At 45.0% G+C, this 12,482-nt stretch overlaps 3 protein-coding genes across 4 annotated transcripts in view; 1 reads left to right on the top strand and 2 right to left on the bottom strand.

Moving 5' to 3' along the window:
• Tsfm (Ts translation elongation factor, mitochondrial) overlaps window positions 1-9,194 on the bottom strand; it is a 23,063-nt gene extending 13,869 nt beyond the window's left edge. For both annotated transcript variants that reach the window (XM_047549148.1, XM_047549147.1), the window contains exons 1-2: window positions 9,058-9,194; window positions 8,253-8,364 (exon numbers count right to left, since the gene is read on the bottom strand). The gene's annotated coding sequence lies outside the window, so the exon portion shown is untranslated. The remainder of the gene's footprint in view (window positions 1-8,252; window positions 8,365-9,057) is intronic.
• Eef1akmt3 (EEF1A lysine methyltransferase 3) lies at window positions 791-9,284 on the bottom strand. The gene is made up of 4 exons (XM_047549149.1): window positions 9,058-9,284; window positions 8,489-8,714; window positions 8,253-8,364; window positions 791-1,244 (listed from the first exon to the last, which is right to left on the bottom strand). Exons 1-4 carry the CDS (start codon window positions 9,282-9,284, stop codon window positions 853-855), a joined length of 957 nt encoding a protein of 318 aa, XP_047405105.1. The 3' UTR covers window positions 791-852.
• Window positions 9,153-12,482, top strand: Mettl1 (methyltransferase 1, tRNA methylguanosine). Its single transcript, XM_047549151.1, has 6 exons — window positions 9,153-9,456; window positions 10,126-10,289; window positions 11,204-11,388; window positions 11,474-11,587; window positions 11,738-11,839; window positions 12,002-12,482. The coding sequence occupies exons 1-6, from the start codon at window positions 9,344-9,346 to the stop codon at window positions 12,155-12,157; spliced, it is 834 nt and encodes a 277-aa protein (XP_047405107.1). The 5' UTR covers window positions 9,153-9,343; the 3' UTR covers window positions 12,158-12,482.

Genomic DNA, 12,482 nt, shown 5'->3' with positions numbered 1-12,482 from the left:
TGCCTTAGCAGTAAGTAAAGAGATCCTGAACCAGAGAAACTAGAGTGAGAAGAGACAAAAAATGAAGCAAAACACATTAGAAAAGAATGACTAATGGAGCTTGGAAAGAAAAAACAAAGATGAGAAGAACCTAGTACTTAGTCCAGTGTTCTGCATTGCATGATGTTCTGAGATTAGGGCTCCATCTCTGAAAAGGATAAAGAAGTTACAGCCCAAAAGAGAGCTCTGCTGCTTATCCCCAGCTCTTCAGGGGGAAAAAAAAAAAAACAAACCTCCATATATTTTAGATTTAGGATTTTGTTTTTGATACTGTGGCACTTTATGACTGAGCTACATCCCCAGCCCTTTGGTTTTTATTTTGAGACAGGATTTTGCTAAATTGCTGAAGCCAACCTTGAACTTACAATCCTCCTGCCTCAGCCTCCTAAATTGCTAGGATTACAGACATGCACCACCATGCCCAACTAGATCTTTTTTTTTTTTTTTTTTAAAGTCCATTATGTATAAACAGACAACTGCAGGACTGGCAACTGTTCTCATATCCCATTTACCTTCCCTACTTCCAAAAATCCTAGGAACCCTTCCAAACTCCTTTGTGCAAAACCCCTTTATGCTCTACAAACCAGTATTTCTAGGGCTCTAGAATTCTTAGCAGACACCCACCCTGTATCTGCCCAAGCATAACTGGGGGAACATAGAAGGAAGAGGGGAAGAGAGAGACACCAAGGAAATTATTATTATTATTATTATTATTATTATTATTATTATTATTATTAATTTTGGTCCTCGTGTTTATGGCTTTGATGATACAGCTTTGGAGATATGCAGTTCCTTTATTGGAATGGAGTGACGTCAGGCAGGTCTTGGTTCCCTGTGCCTGGCTCTATAGATGTTGACGTTCTTATCCTCATCCCGCTGGGCCAGCTCAAGTTGGAAGTGCTGGGGAAGAAGGTGCTGAAAGAAGTTTGCTGTCCCATGTTCCTCTCTCATCTTGGAGGCCAGGTAGATGGTGCCATGATGCCCACACAGATGTTGGAGGGTCCCCAGTAGCAGTGGGAAAGTGGGCTCCATGTACACGATGTCAGTCCCCAGCACCAGGTCATAGTCTCCAGGGAAGACATACTGATCAATCCCCCAGGACAAGGCACGGACCTGGACCCGGCCTCCAGCTGGCACATTAGCCTGGACATTTCCCTGGATCTGCTCTAGGGCCATTGGCAGGTCAGTGATGGTAACATCCCCCCCTGAGAGAGAGCAAGGAGGAGAAATGCAAGTCAGAGGGACCAACTGAGCGCTCCTGGCTCCTGCTTGGAAGGTCCAGAGGCCTCAATACCTAGAGGGCAATGTCTCAACAGCCCAAAGTCCATATCTGACTTTTAGCTTGCCCTAACATCCATCTTATCCACTGCTATTCTCATTACTCTACATTCTACAACATCAACATTCCCGCTGAGCTAATCTTCAACCTCTCTGCCAAACACAACAATCAGATGTCAGCAGAAGCCTGGGCACGACTAAGCTGGAGATGGGCTATGCACCCACCCCCACTGACACAAGCCTGCCTTCAGGGGTCTGGAAAGCTTCCCAGAAGACATGACCTCAGCTGAGTTCTAAAGGGCAAGTAGAAAGTTAGTCAGGTGTAGTTTTCCAAGCTGAGGATAGTGAGTATGAAGGCCTGGCAAGAGAAGAGTATGACATGTTCAAAGAAGGCTGTATCTTAAAGGCTGTGGAAGAGAAAAGTGTCAAGACGTGAGAAAAGAGGGCCATAACTTGGTAAGGAGATTCAGGTTTCATAAGAGGGCAAGAGGGTTTAAGATGAGAGGCAGACTGGGCATGGTGGTGCACACTGTAATCCCAGCAGCTTGAAAGGCTGAGGCAGGAGGGTCTTGAGTTCAAAGTCAGCCTCAGCAACTTAGCAAGACCCCATCTCTAAATAAAAATGTTTAAGAAGAGCTGAAGATGTGGCTCAGTGGTTAAGTGCCCATGGGTTCAATCCCCAATTTAAAAAAAAAAAAAAGACAAGAAACAGGGTGAAGATCAGATTAGCATTTCAGAAAGCATTCATTCAATAAATTGAGCAACTAGAAGTGCTAGGGATACAGTGGTGAGCAAAACAGAACCTCAACTTTCCTTGAGTTTCATTCTAGAGGTAGAAATGCACTAGATAGTGCAAAAATAACTAGCTATAAATTTAAAATAATTATTTAATTATAATCATGATGAGTGTTATAGAAAGAGATGTAGGAAGTACTAAGGATGCATTCATTCATTTTTATCATATGCCTGAATGCCAGGTGTTGAGATAGAGGAGTGGACCAGCCAGACAAGTGTCCCCTCCCCATGGAGCTTACAGTCTAGTGGCAAGAAACAGATTTTTTTTTTTTTTAATGAAAGACAATACACTGTATGTCAAATGGTAATAAGCGCTATGGTGAAATGCAAATCAGAGAAAGGTAATAAGAACTACTTAAGGGTCAGAACAGGGAATGTAATTTTAAATTGGATGATTGGGGAAAGTCTCCATAAGCAGATTATGTTTGGGCAAACATCTGAAGGCAGCATGAAGCAAATCACGTGGATCTCTCAGGGTAAAGTCTACCAAGTGACAGACCAACAAGCACAAAGACCTTGAGGAAGGACTCTGCTGCCTGACATAGGTGAGGAACAGAGGGAAGACAGTGGCTGCAGCAGAGAGTGAAGGGGACAATAGTAGGCACTGGATCATAGTAAGGGCCTTATAAGAAGACTGAGAAATCTGGCTTTTAGTCTGTGTGATATGGAATACTATGGAAGGATTTTAAATGGAAGAAAGGCATACACTGATTTAATGTTTTAAAGTACGAATTCTGGTTGCTGCAATTATAGGGCACTGGGGGATTTGAACCTGGGGTACTCTGCTACTGAGCTACATCCCCAGCCCTTTTTATTTTTTATTTTGAGACAAATCTTGCTAAGTTGCCCAGGCTGGCCTCAAAAAAAGCGATCCTCCTGCTTCAGCCTCCCAAGTTGCTGGGATTGCAGGCACGTACCCACTGAATATATTTTTAATATGCTCAAATATCAAAAGAACATATTTCTGAATATATTTTGGAGACAGAGTCCACAGGAATTGCCAACAGACTGAATATGAAATATAAAAGAGAAAGAGGGAATGTTCAGGATGTTTTTCAGATGTTTGGCCTGACAAACTAGAAGACCAAATTGCTATTCATTTGAACAAGTAGTGCTATAGGAACTGGTTTGAATAGGAAATTATGATATCATTTCTGGACACATTAAGTTTGAGATGACCATCAGACAACCACATAAATACTAAATACGTAGTCATTTATGCAAACAAGTAGAGATAAAAATGGAAGAATCACAGTCATAAGCATGAAAAGGACATTCAAAGCCACAAAGTGTTGAGAGTGCTCAGGAGGTAGTCAGAAAAAAGAAAAGGTCAACGGACTACTACTTGAGCTCTGGGTACTCAAAATTTTAGTTGTGAAGATGAATAGGAACTAAAAGAAGAGAAGGGAAAGCTGTGCCAGTGAGGCAGGCAGAAGCCAGGTGTGGTGCTCTAGAAAGCAAAGGAAGTTTCAAGGAGGGAGTGGCAATGTCAAATGCAGAGTCAACCGAGGTGGGCTGATGACTGACTCCTGGGTTTAACAACACGAAGTTGCAAGTCAAGCTCATAACCTTTTTTTTTTTTTTAATATTTTCTTAGTTGCTGATGGACCTTTATTTTTATTTATATGCGGTGCTAAGAATCAAACCCAGTGCCTCACACATGTGAGGCAAGTGCTGTACCACTGAGCCACAATCCCAACCCCTAAGCTCATAACCTTAACTAGAGTCATTGGAATAGAGAGTATGGTGGAGTGAAAGTCTGGATTGGAATGAATGGAGAAAAGAATAGGAGTAGAGGAAGCAGAGACAGTGGACAATAACCCTTTCAAGGAACTTTGTTTTAAAGCAGAGAAGAGAAATGGCTTGGTAACTGGAGGGAGATGTAGGGTCAGAGTATTTTTTTCTGAAATAAGAGAAATTACAGCATATTTATGTGTGTATGTGTATCTAATAATATAAAATATGTATAGATAGACATGATTATATATGGACATAATTACATGAATAGATATAATTATATATAGAGAGGGGAAGAGAATAAGACCCAGAGAGAAGGAAAAATCAATGCAGGAGATAGTGGGGGCTGTTGCTGGAACAGTATCTTTGAGCTGGTGGGAAAATTTAGAATTTTGAGACAAATGGAGGGTTTGATTATAGCTAGCACAGTGTGTTCATCCATGATAAGAGGCAGAAGGCAGTCAGATGTGGTGTGCACACCTGTAATTCTAGCCACATGGGAGTCTGAGACAGAGGATCACAAATTCAAGGCCAGCCTCAGCAACTCAGTGAGACCCTGTCTTAAAATAAAATAAAAAGGGCTGGGGGTGTAGCTCAGTGGTAGAGGGCCCCAGAGTTCTATCCCTTGTACCACAAACAACAATAACAAAGCAGAAGGCAATGTATCAGACACATACACAAGAGAAGAGATGTTGTGACAGGAACATGTGGACATTTTCTGAGAAAATATAAGCAATCAGGAGATAGGAAACAAAGTCATCACCTGAGGGTGATGATAGTGGAAGAGGCATTTAAAGTTTTGAAGAACAAGGAAGTAAGAAACAGATGTTTAGGGGAGTGGAAGAATAAGCAGAAAAAGGGAAGTGTCATAGGCAGCATTTAAGACCCACCTGTCAGTGATAACAAATTTAAAATGAGACCAATGAGAAACAGTTGGATATGTACTAGGAGGGCCTAAACTGACCTGGGGTGGAATTATCAAGGAAGCCTTTCCTTGGAAGTGATGGTTGAACTGAGCAATAAGGAATGCATATGCATTAACCAGGTAGCAAAAGGGTTTCAGACAGAAAGCGCAGCCTGTGCAAAGTTCCCAAGGAAGGGAACGTGAAAGCAGGTGTGTGGAACCAACAATAGCACAAAGAGGACAGAAGGGAAAGAGGCACAGAAAGAAGCTGGAGAGGTAGGTGCACATCTGTAATCTCAGCTACTCAGGAGGCTGAGGCAGAAGGATCACAACTTCAAGGTCAAAATAAAATAAGAGTTGGAGATTTAGCTCAATGGTAGAACCCTCATTCACCACATGCAAAGCTCTGGGTTCAATTCCTAGTATCTCCCTACTGAAAAAAGAAAAAAAAGATAAAAGAAGAAAAAAAGAGGAAGAAAGAAAAAGGCTGGAGAGGGAGGTAAGGCATTGGAGGCCATACTAACAGTATTTGTTCTATCCTGAAAACAACAAGAAACCACTGAAAATTTTGGGGTGGGGTGTGATTACATTTGCATTTTTGAAAGTCATTCTAACTGCTGGGTAGAATGGGCAGAAGTCTAAGTGGGGACAAAAAGTCAATGTAGGAAGACCAGTATGACTATATAGCAGTCCAAGCAAGTGATGATGGTGGCTTGGACTGAGAAGCTGTTAGTGAAGATGGAAAAACATAAGAAAATTCAAGAGATTTTTAGGAGATAAAATCAATAGGAATTGAATAATGATATGGGGGTGATAAACAGGGACATGTCAAAGGTGATATCTAGGCAGACTGGGTTGATGGTGGTTTGATTCACCAAGATGGGGAAGCCTGAGGGAGGATCACAAAATCTTCCCCATAATTTCCTGAGGGGAAGTATGAAGGCTCTTCAGGCAAGAAATGGTAATGGCCTGAACAAAACATGGTGGGAAGAAGAGCAGATAACTGTGGAAGTGTTAAGGGTATATAATTCAAGGACTGGCTGATTACAAGGAAGTGAAGGGAAAGGGAAAGAGACAAGATAACACTCAGAGCTGGGTGTGGTGGTACACACCTGTAATCCCAGCAGCAAGGGAAGCTGAGGCAGGAGGATTGCAAGTTCAAGGCCAGACTCATCAATTTAGAGAGGCCCTAAGCAATTTAGGGAGCAGTCTCAAGATAAAAAATGAAAAGGGCTGGGGATGTGGCTCAGTGGTTAAGTGCCTCTGGGTACAATCCCCAATACCAAAAATAAATAAGTAAATACATAAATAAATAAATAAACTCAGATTTCTGAGTTGGCAACTAAATAGGGAGCAAAGGCAAAGAAGCCAGTTTGGTAGCAAGTGAAGGTAAGTGTTCCCATTATATGCATGGCTTTTTCTCCCATGTTCATATAACTACCTGACTCTTACCCATTCATCCTTCATGGAAAAGTTGCTATTGACATTCCCTGGTTTTAGAGCCTCCTCTATTCACAATGTCCATCTCCTCCTCACCTGACAGAGCTTCCTCCTGATGGAATTCTCAGGGAATCAAGGAAGACATGGCCAGAGCGAGTTCACTGACTTTGCGCATACCTCACCATAGCCCTTGAACAGTAGCATCTTACCCCATTTTCTCCACTAAACCACAAGCTCCTTAGGGAGAGGAAATCACTGTCGAATTCCCAATACCTAGCATGATTTCTGGCACTATGGAACTTGGAATACAGGTTGGATGAAGGAACGCTTGCCTCTGGGAAGACTTCCCTTAATGTAGGGACCTTAACTAGGCTCCCCAAGCCTAGTTGTTTTTGTTTTGTTGTTGTTGTTGTTGTTCTAATTAGTTATACATGACAGTAGAATGCATTTTGACACATTCAAAACTTAATTTTGTCCTTATGAACAAGGGCATGCTAATTTGCATGACTTCATGAATGTTTTGTTTTTTGGTGCCAGGGTTTGAAACGAGGGGTGCTTAAAAACTGAGCTACATCCCCGAACTCCTCCCTGCCCCCGCCCTTTTTTGTATTTTATTTAAAGACAGGGTCTTGCTGAGTTGCTTAGGGCCTCACTAAATTGCTGAGACTGACCTCAAACTTGGAATCCTCCTGCCTCAGACTCCCCAGTCACTGGGATTACAGGCATGTGCCACCAAGTCTAGTAGTTTCTGTCTTTTTGCTCTCTGTGATTTCATGGGGAATTTGTCACTTAAAATTCCCTTTGGGGAGGGCATAGTAGTCCATGCCTGTTATCCCAGCAACTTGGGAGGCTGAGGCAGGAGGATTGCAAATTCAAGGCCAGCCTCAGCAATTTAGCAAGACCTTTCCTCAAAATAAAAAATAAAAAAGGGCTGGTGATATGGTTCAGTGGTTAAGCATCTTTGGTTCAATCCCCAATGCTAAAACAAACAAACAGTTTTTAAATAAGGGCTTTCAGTATAGGATTTGTATGATCCTTAGATTATAAAAGACTCTTTTTAGTTTCTGGTTCTTGATAAAACAAACTTTTCCTTACCCTTTCCTTTTCCAAGTCTGCCATGCTTAATTCCTACTCCCACTTCCCAAACACCCAAGGAATCTAACATATGCATTCATGAGATTTAATACCCACAGGTCATGTTCCTGCATGATACCTCCACATATGCATTTTGACAGAAGACCATATCCAAGCCAAAGAGGATTTTTTTTTTTTTTTTTTTTTTTTTTTTTTTTTTTTGGTAATGGGGATTGAATCCAGGGGTGCTTTACCACTGAGCCACACACACCCAGCCCTTTTTATGTTTTATTTTGTGACTGGGTCTGGCTAAGTTGCTTAAGCTTCACTAAATTGCTAAGGCTGGCCTTGAACTTTCAATCCTCCTGCCTCAACCTCCTCAGTCACTTGGATTACAGGCATGGGCCATCATGCCCTGCCCAAAGGGAATTTTAAGTGATAAATTAAAGAGAGCATGAAATTACAGAGAGCAAAAAGAAACTGCTGGGCTTGGAGGCACAGGCCTGTAATCCCAGTGACTGGGGAGGCTCAGGCAGGATTCCAAGTTCAAGGTTAGCCTCAGCAATTTAGCGAGGTCCTAAGCAAATTAAGTGAGACCTTGTATCAAAATTCAAAATAAAAAATAGAAAAAACTGGGGATGTAGCTCAGTGATTAAGCACCCCTGAATTCGATTACCGGTACCACCAAAAAAAAAAAAAAAAAAAAAAAAAAAAAAAAAAAAAAAAAGGAAAAGGAAAAACGACTTCTACAAGACCTGCCCAATTTTTATTTCTTGCCCTCTAATCAACCATCCTGGGTGTTCTGACAGTCAATTAGCGCTTTCTGCGACGCAGAAGCAGGCAGGATGCAGGTCGGGTCGGGGTTGTTAAAAAAGAAGGGACTGGATTGAATCCAAAGCACTGCCCTCTCCCAAGAATCCACGAAGTGGGATTTCTCCACACTCCGGTTACCCAAACCCTCCCTCCGCAATGCCAGCTCACACACCCTGCAGCGCTGCCAAGATTCCCACGATGCCCGTCCCTGCGCCCAGTTCGATCACCTTCTTGCCTCGAAAATCCACATTTTGACTCTCGAAATAGTTGCACAAACTCAGAGCCTATTGATGGGGGGGAGGGGCGGTGGAGAAAAAAGACAGTGACGGAGATGGCTCCATATGGCAGACTGTGAATCCAGGGTCGGGACCTCCCAGGGACCCTCAATCGGCGTAACCCTTTTCTCACCGAATCCCACACGCCTGCGGCCACCCCGAGGTGAGACCCAAAATTTTGCGTGATGCTCAGTACATGCCCACAGAAGTAGAACCGGCTTTTCTCCGAGTAAGAGTCGCTAAAGAGCCCGACTTCGCGAGGGAACACTGACTCCGGCTCTGATTCAGGATCCCGGCGGCAGTTCGCCATCCGGCCAAGATTGTACCCCGGCGCCACGGCGGGTGCTCGGATCCCCGGTCTGTGGCGGAGTAGAGGTTGAGGGCCGCCGGGCGTCTCAGATTCCCAGTAGCATCCAGCCCCGCCTCCCCGAGTCTGCCCTCCTTTCTCCAGATGGACTTCCCGGAGGTGGAACGGGAAGCTGCCCCTCCTGCCCTGGTCCCTAGTTTATATCCGACAGGACTCACGTAGAAGATATATATGTATATTATATATTATATATTATATATTATATATATATTATATATATATATATATAATATATATATATATATAATCTCCACCAGATGTCTCGGAACCAGGGAGAGGAAAGAGAAACATGCTTGATTCCACCGTAGGAGACGAGGCTCCCAGATCCCTCTTACCTGTGGGGTGCACAGGTACCTGCAACCAGCATGGCAACCAGACCACGAAGAAACAACCCAAGAGAAGAGGTTGGCCTGGGACTCGACTTGCCAAGCAACTTAGAAACCAGCGGTGCGGAGGTCACCTCCGGCGCTCGACCCTTGTGGTCCTCCCTGCTCAGTCCTGTCAAATTTGCTCCTGGGTCTTTAAGGGGCGAGACCTGCTCGTGGCTTGCAGATTGCGTCATTATCTTGCGCCTCGGGCCTCGGTCTCCACGTGGACTCAGTGAAACAGCGACCCGGCATCATGGCGGGAGTAGAAACTAGGAACCCAGTGGGAGCTGAGGCCCCGCAGCCTCAGAAGCGCTACTACCGGCAACGTGCCCACTCCAACCCCATGGCGGATCATACGCTGTGCTAGTGAGCAAGAGGGACAGGGGGAAGGGAAAGAGGGCAGAATGCTCCAAGCAGCCCGGGAGAGTAATTGTGCTGGGATTGTCGGGAGGATTTGGGATCGACCCAGGAGGACCGACTGGTTGACGTCAGTTGGGGTGGATCAGAGAGATTTGGCAGAGGGCTGAGTTGGTCAGTTGAAAGAGCGCTTGGCGTCCTAGTAGCGGTGCCAAATCTGGGAAGAGAGTTACCGAAACTAGAGTGAAGAAGCAGGCTGTCGTTTCCATCTTTCAGTTTTGTTTGATGGATTAAAAAAAAAAGGTATACACAATCCTACACTCCTTATCTTACCCTCTCTCCGCAGAGCACACAAACTAGGAGTATCTCAGTGCCTTAGTCAGTCACTGGGAGAAGGGGAACTTGTGTCCCAAAAAGGAGAGCTGCCCAGTCAGGGTCATATCAACTCCAGAAGTGGAGATGGGCAGGTCAGCAATTTTGGGTCTCATGATGGGCCTGTGATTCACATCGGGAGCGAGGGGGCTTTCCATTGTGCCTCCTAGAGCCCAGTGTTACAGAATTTTTGAAAAACCTCCCTCCACCCACCTTCCACCCACACCCACCCACACACATGCAATAGCACTTCTGAAAAATGGTATGATCAACTTTCTTACATGTCTTATGCCTTCTTTCCAATAGCCCTGTGAAGCCAGAGGAAATGGACTGGTCTGAGCTATACCCAGAGTTCTTCGCCCCACTCACTCAAAATCAGAGCCACGATGTCCCAAAGGATAAGAAAGAACAGCGAACTCAGGCCCAAGTGGAGTTCGCAGACATAGGCTGTGGCTATGGTGGCCTGTTAGGTAACACTGGCTCTTTCTCTGGATTGAGGAGAGGCCTAGGTTCTGCCATCTCAGCAGGTTTGATGGGGGCTACAGGTGACCTTTCCCCTCCAGACATTGGTGACATCAGTGTGGAGAGCCTCCCACCTCCCTTCTACTCTGGATGTGTAGCCTTTGCCCTGGAGAAGGGAGTGGGTCGCCTCAAATGCCTCTTAGAACTTCATTTGTTCTGTCTGGCCTCAGTCCCTACATGAGCCCCATTTCACCTGCCAGGTGCTGGGTCAGTGAACCGGTCAGCACAAGCGTCAGAGATTAGCTGCTATGGCCAGTGATCCTGAACTGTCTTTCTCAGGGATTCCACTGCTTTCCCCAACCCCCACCCCACCTTCACTAGTCACATTCTTTCTTCTCCATGCTCATGTTTTTGGGTTCCTCTTATATTATCTGTGTTGTTTCAGGTATGCATGTCTAGTTTTAGGTCTAGTTTTAGATCTTCCCATACAGGTAATAGCCTGACAGGGAGAAGGACATGATACTTAGAGGTAGAAAACCCTGGTTCAAGTTCCAACCTACCCCTTCTTAGCTCTATGATCTTGAGCACTTCTGGCCCTTAGAGTCCTCATCTTCACATTCTACCATAAAGTCTTATAAAGATTAACTGAGAAAAAAAAAGATTAAATAAGACCATGTGTGAAATCACTGTGAAAACTCTAAAGGAAGTGCAAATTGTATATGTACTCTTAGCCTTCCCATTGTAATCTTGGTGACAATTTTTGTATCTCCCCACCTCATCTCCACTAGAGAATGTTCTTTATAGGTATACCATACCTACTCTTGATTTTGATAGTTGCAGATCAAGTCCTCCTTTCCTCTGTTGACCCCGCTGAATTCCCATAGTATGAGGTTGATGATCCTATTGCTATTTCTGTACCCAGTGGAGCTATCACCACTGTTCCCAGACACTCTGATTCTGGGTCTGGAGATACGTGTGAAGGTCTCAGACTATGTACAAGACCGGATTCGGGCCCTACGCACAACTCCTGGAGGTGGCTTCCAGAATATCGCCTGTCTCCGTAGTAATGCCATGAAGCATCTTCCTAACTTCTTCCGCAAGGGCCAGGTGGGGAGGGGACCTGGTGGGTTAGGCTGGTAGGCAGGCCAGGCCTGGAAGCCAGGTCTCAATCCTGTTGGTGCCTGTCTTACAGTTGACAAAGATGTTCTTCCTCTTCCCTGACCCACATTTCAAGCGAACGAAGCACAAGTGGCGAATCATCAGTCCCACACTGCTGGCAGAATATGCCTACGTGCTAAGAGTTGGGGTGAGTTGGGAGGGAGGAGGGGTGAGTGGCTTACTTGGAATCTTCACTAAGAATTAATTGGAAATGCATTTAGACACTTCCATCATCACTCCCATCATTTTGCTGCTCAGTTGCATGCAGCTCCTGTCTAGGCTGATTTTGCCTATGCAGGGGCTGGTATATACCACAACTGATGTGCTGGAGCTACACCACTGGATGTGCACCCATTTTGAGGGCCACCCCCTGTTTGAGCGTGTGCCTCTGGAGGAGCTGGTAAGTAGGGGGCCTGGGGAAATTGTAAGGATGTAGACCCTTTCAAGAGTGCTTCTATATTCTTTGAACCCAGGTCAGGACCAGGAGGATGGGACAGGAATCTGGGGGTCTGGGGGAGTCTGAAAGGTGGGCACAGACTTATTGAACCCTTCCTTCTTCCAGAGTGAAGATCCCATTATAGGACATCTAGGAACCTCAACAGAGGAGGGAAAGAAAGTTCTACGCAATGGAGGAAAGAATTTCCCAGCCATCTTCCGAAGAATACAGGATCCCACCCTCCAGACAATGACCCCCAATCCTACCCTGCCTGGTCACTGACTACCTAACCTGCATTAGCTGGACCCCATCTTCCAGGGACAGGAAAGATCAGGCCCTTTGGGCCTTCCCAGCTGAACCTGGTGGGACTGGGCTCCAAGAAGTTGGGGAGGTGACTGTGTTCACAACTACCCCAGCTCTTCTCACTTTCTCATTCCTTCAATGCCAGCAGAAAGCAAAAGCAGATGACTGGGAAGGACAAGGACCTTGGACCATAGGAGACCTTTGGAAGGGTGTGGGGTCTTGTTCCCTGTAATACTCCCTTCTCCTTGTGGAGTCTCTCCTCAGCTAGAGTGAAGAATGCAATGTCCCACTGTCTAAACTCTTA

This window comes from Sciurus carolinensis, chromosome 4 (assembly GCF_902686445.1).
Source record: "Sciurus carolinensis chromosome 4, mSciCar1.2, whole genome shotgun sequence".
In the NCBI taxonomy this organism is placed as follows: Eukaryota; Metazoa; Chordata; class Mammalia; order Rodentia; family Sciuridae; genus Sciurus; species Sciurus carolinensis.
This window is presented reverse-complemented; position numbering and strand designations above follow the sequence as displayed.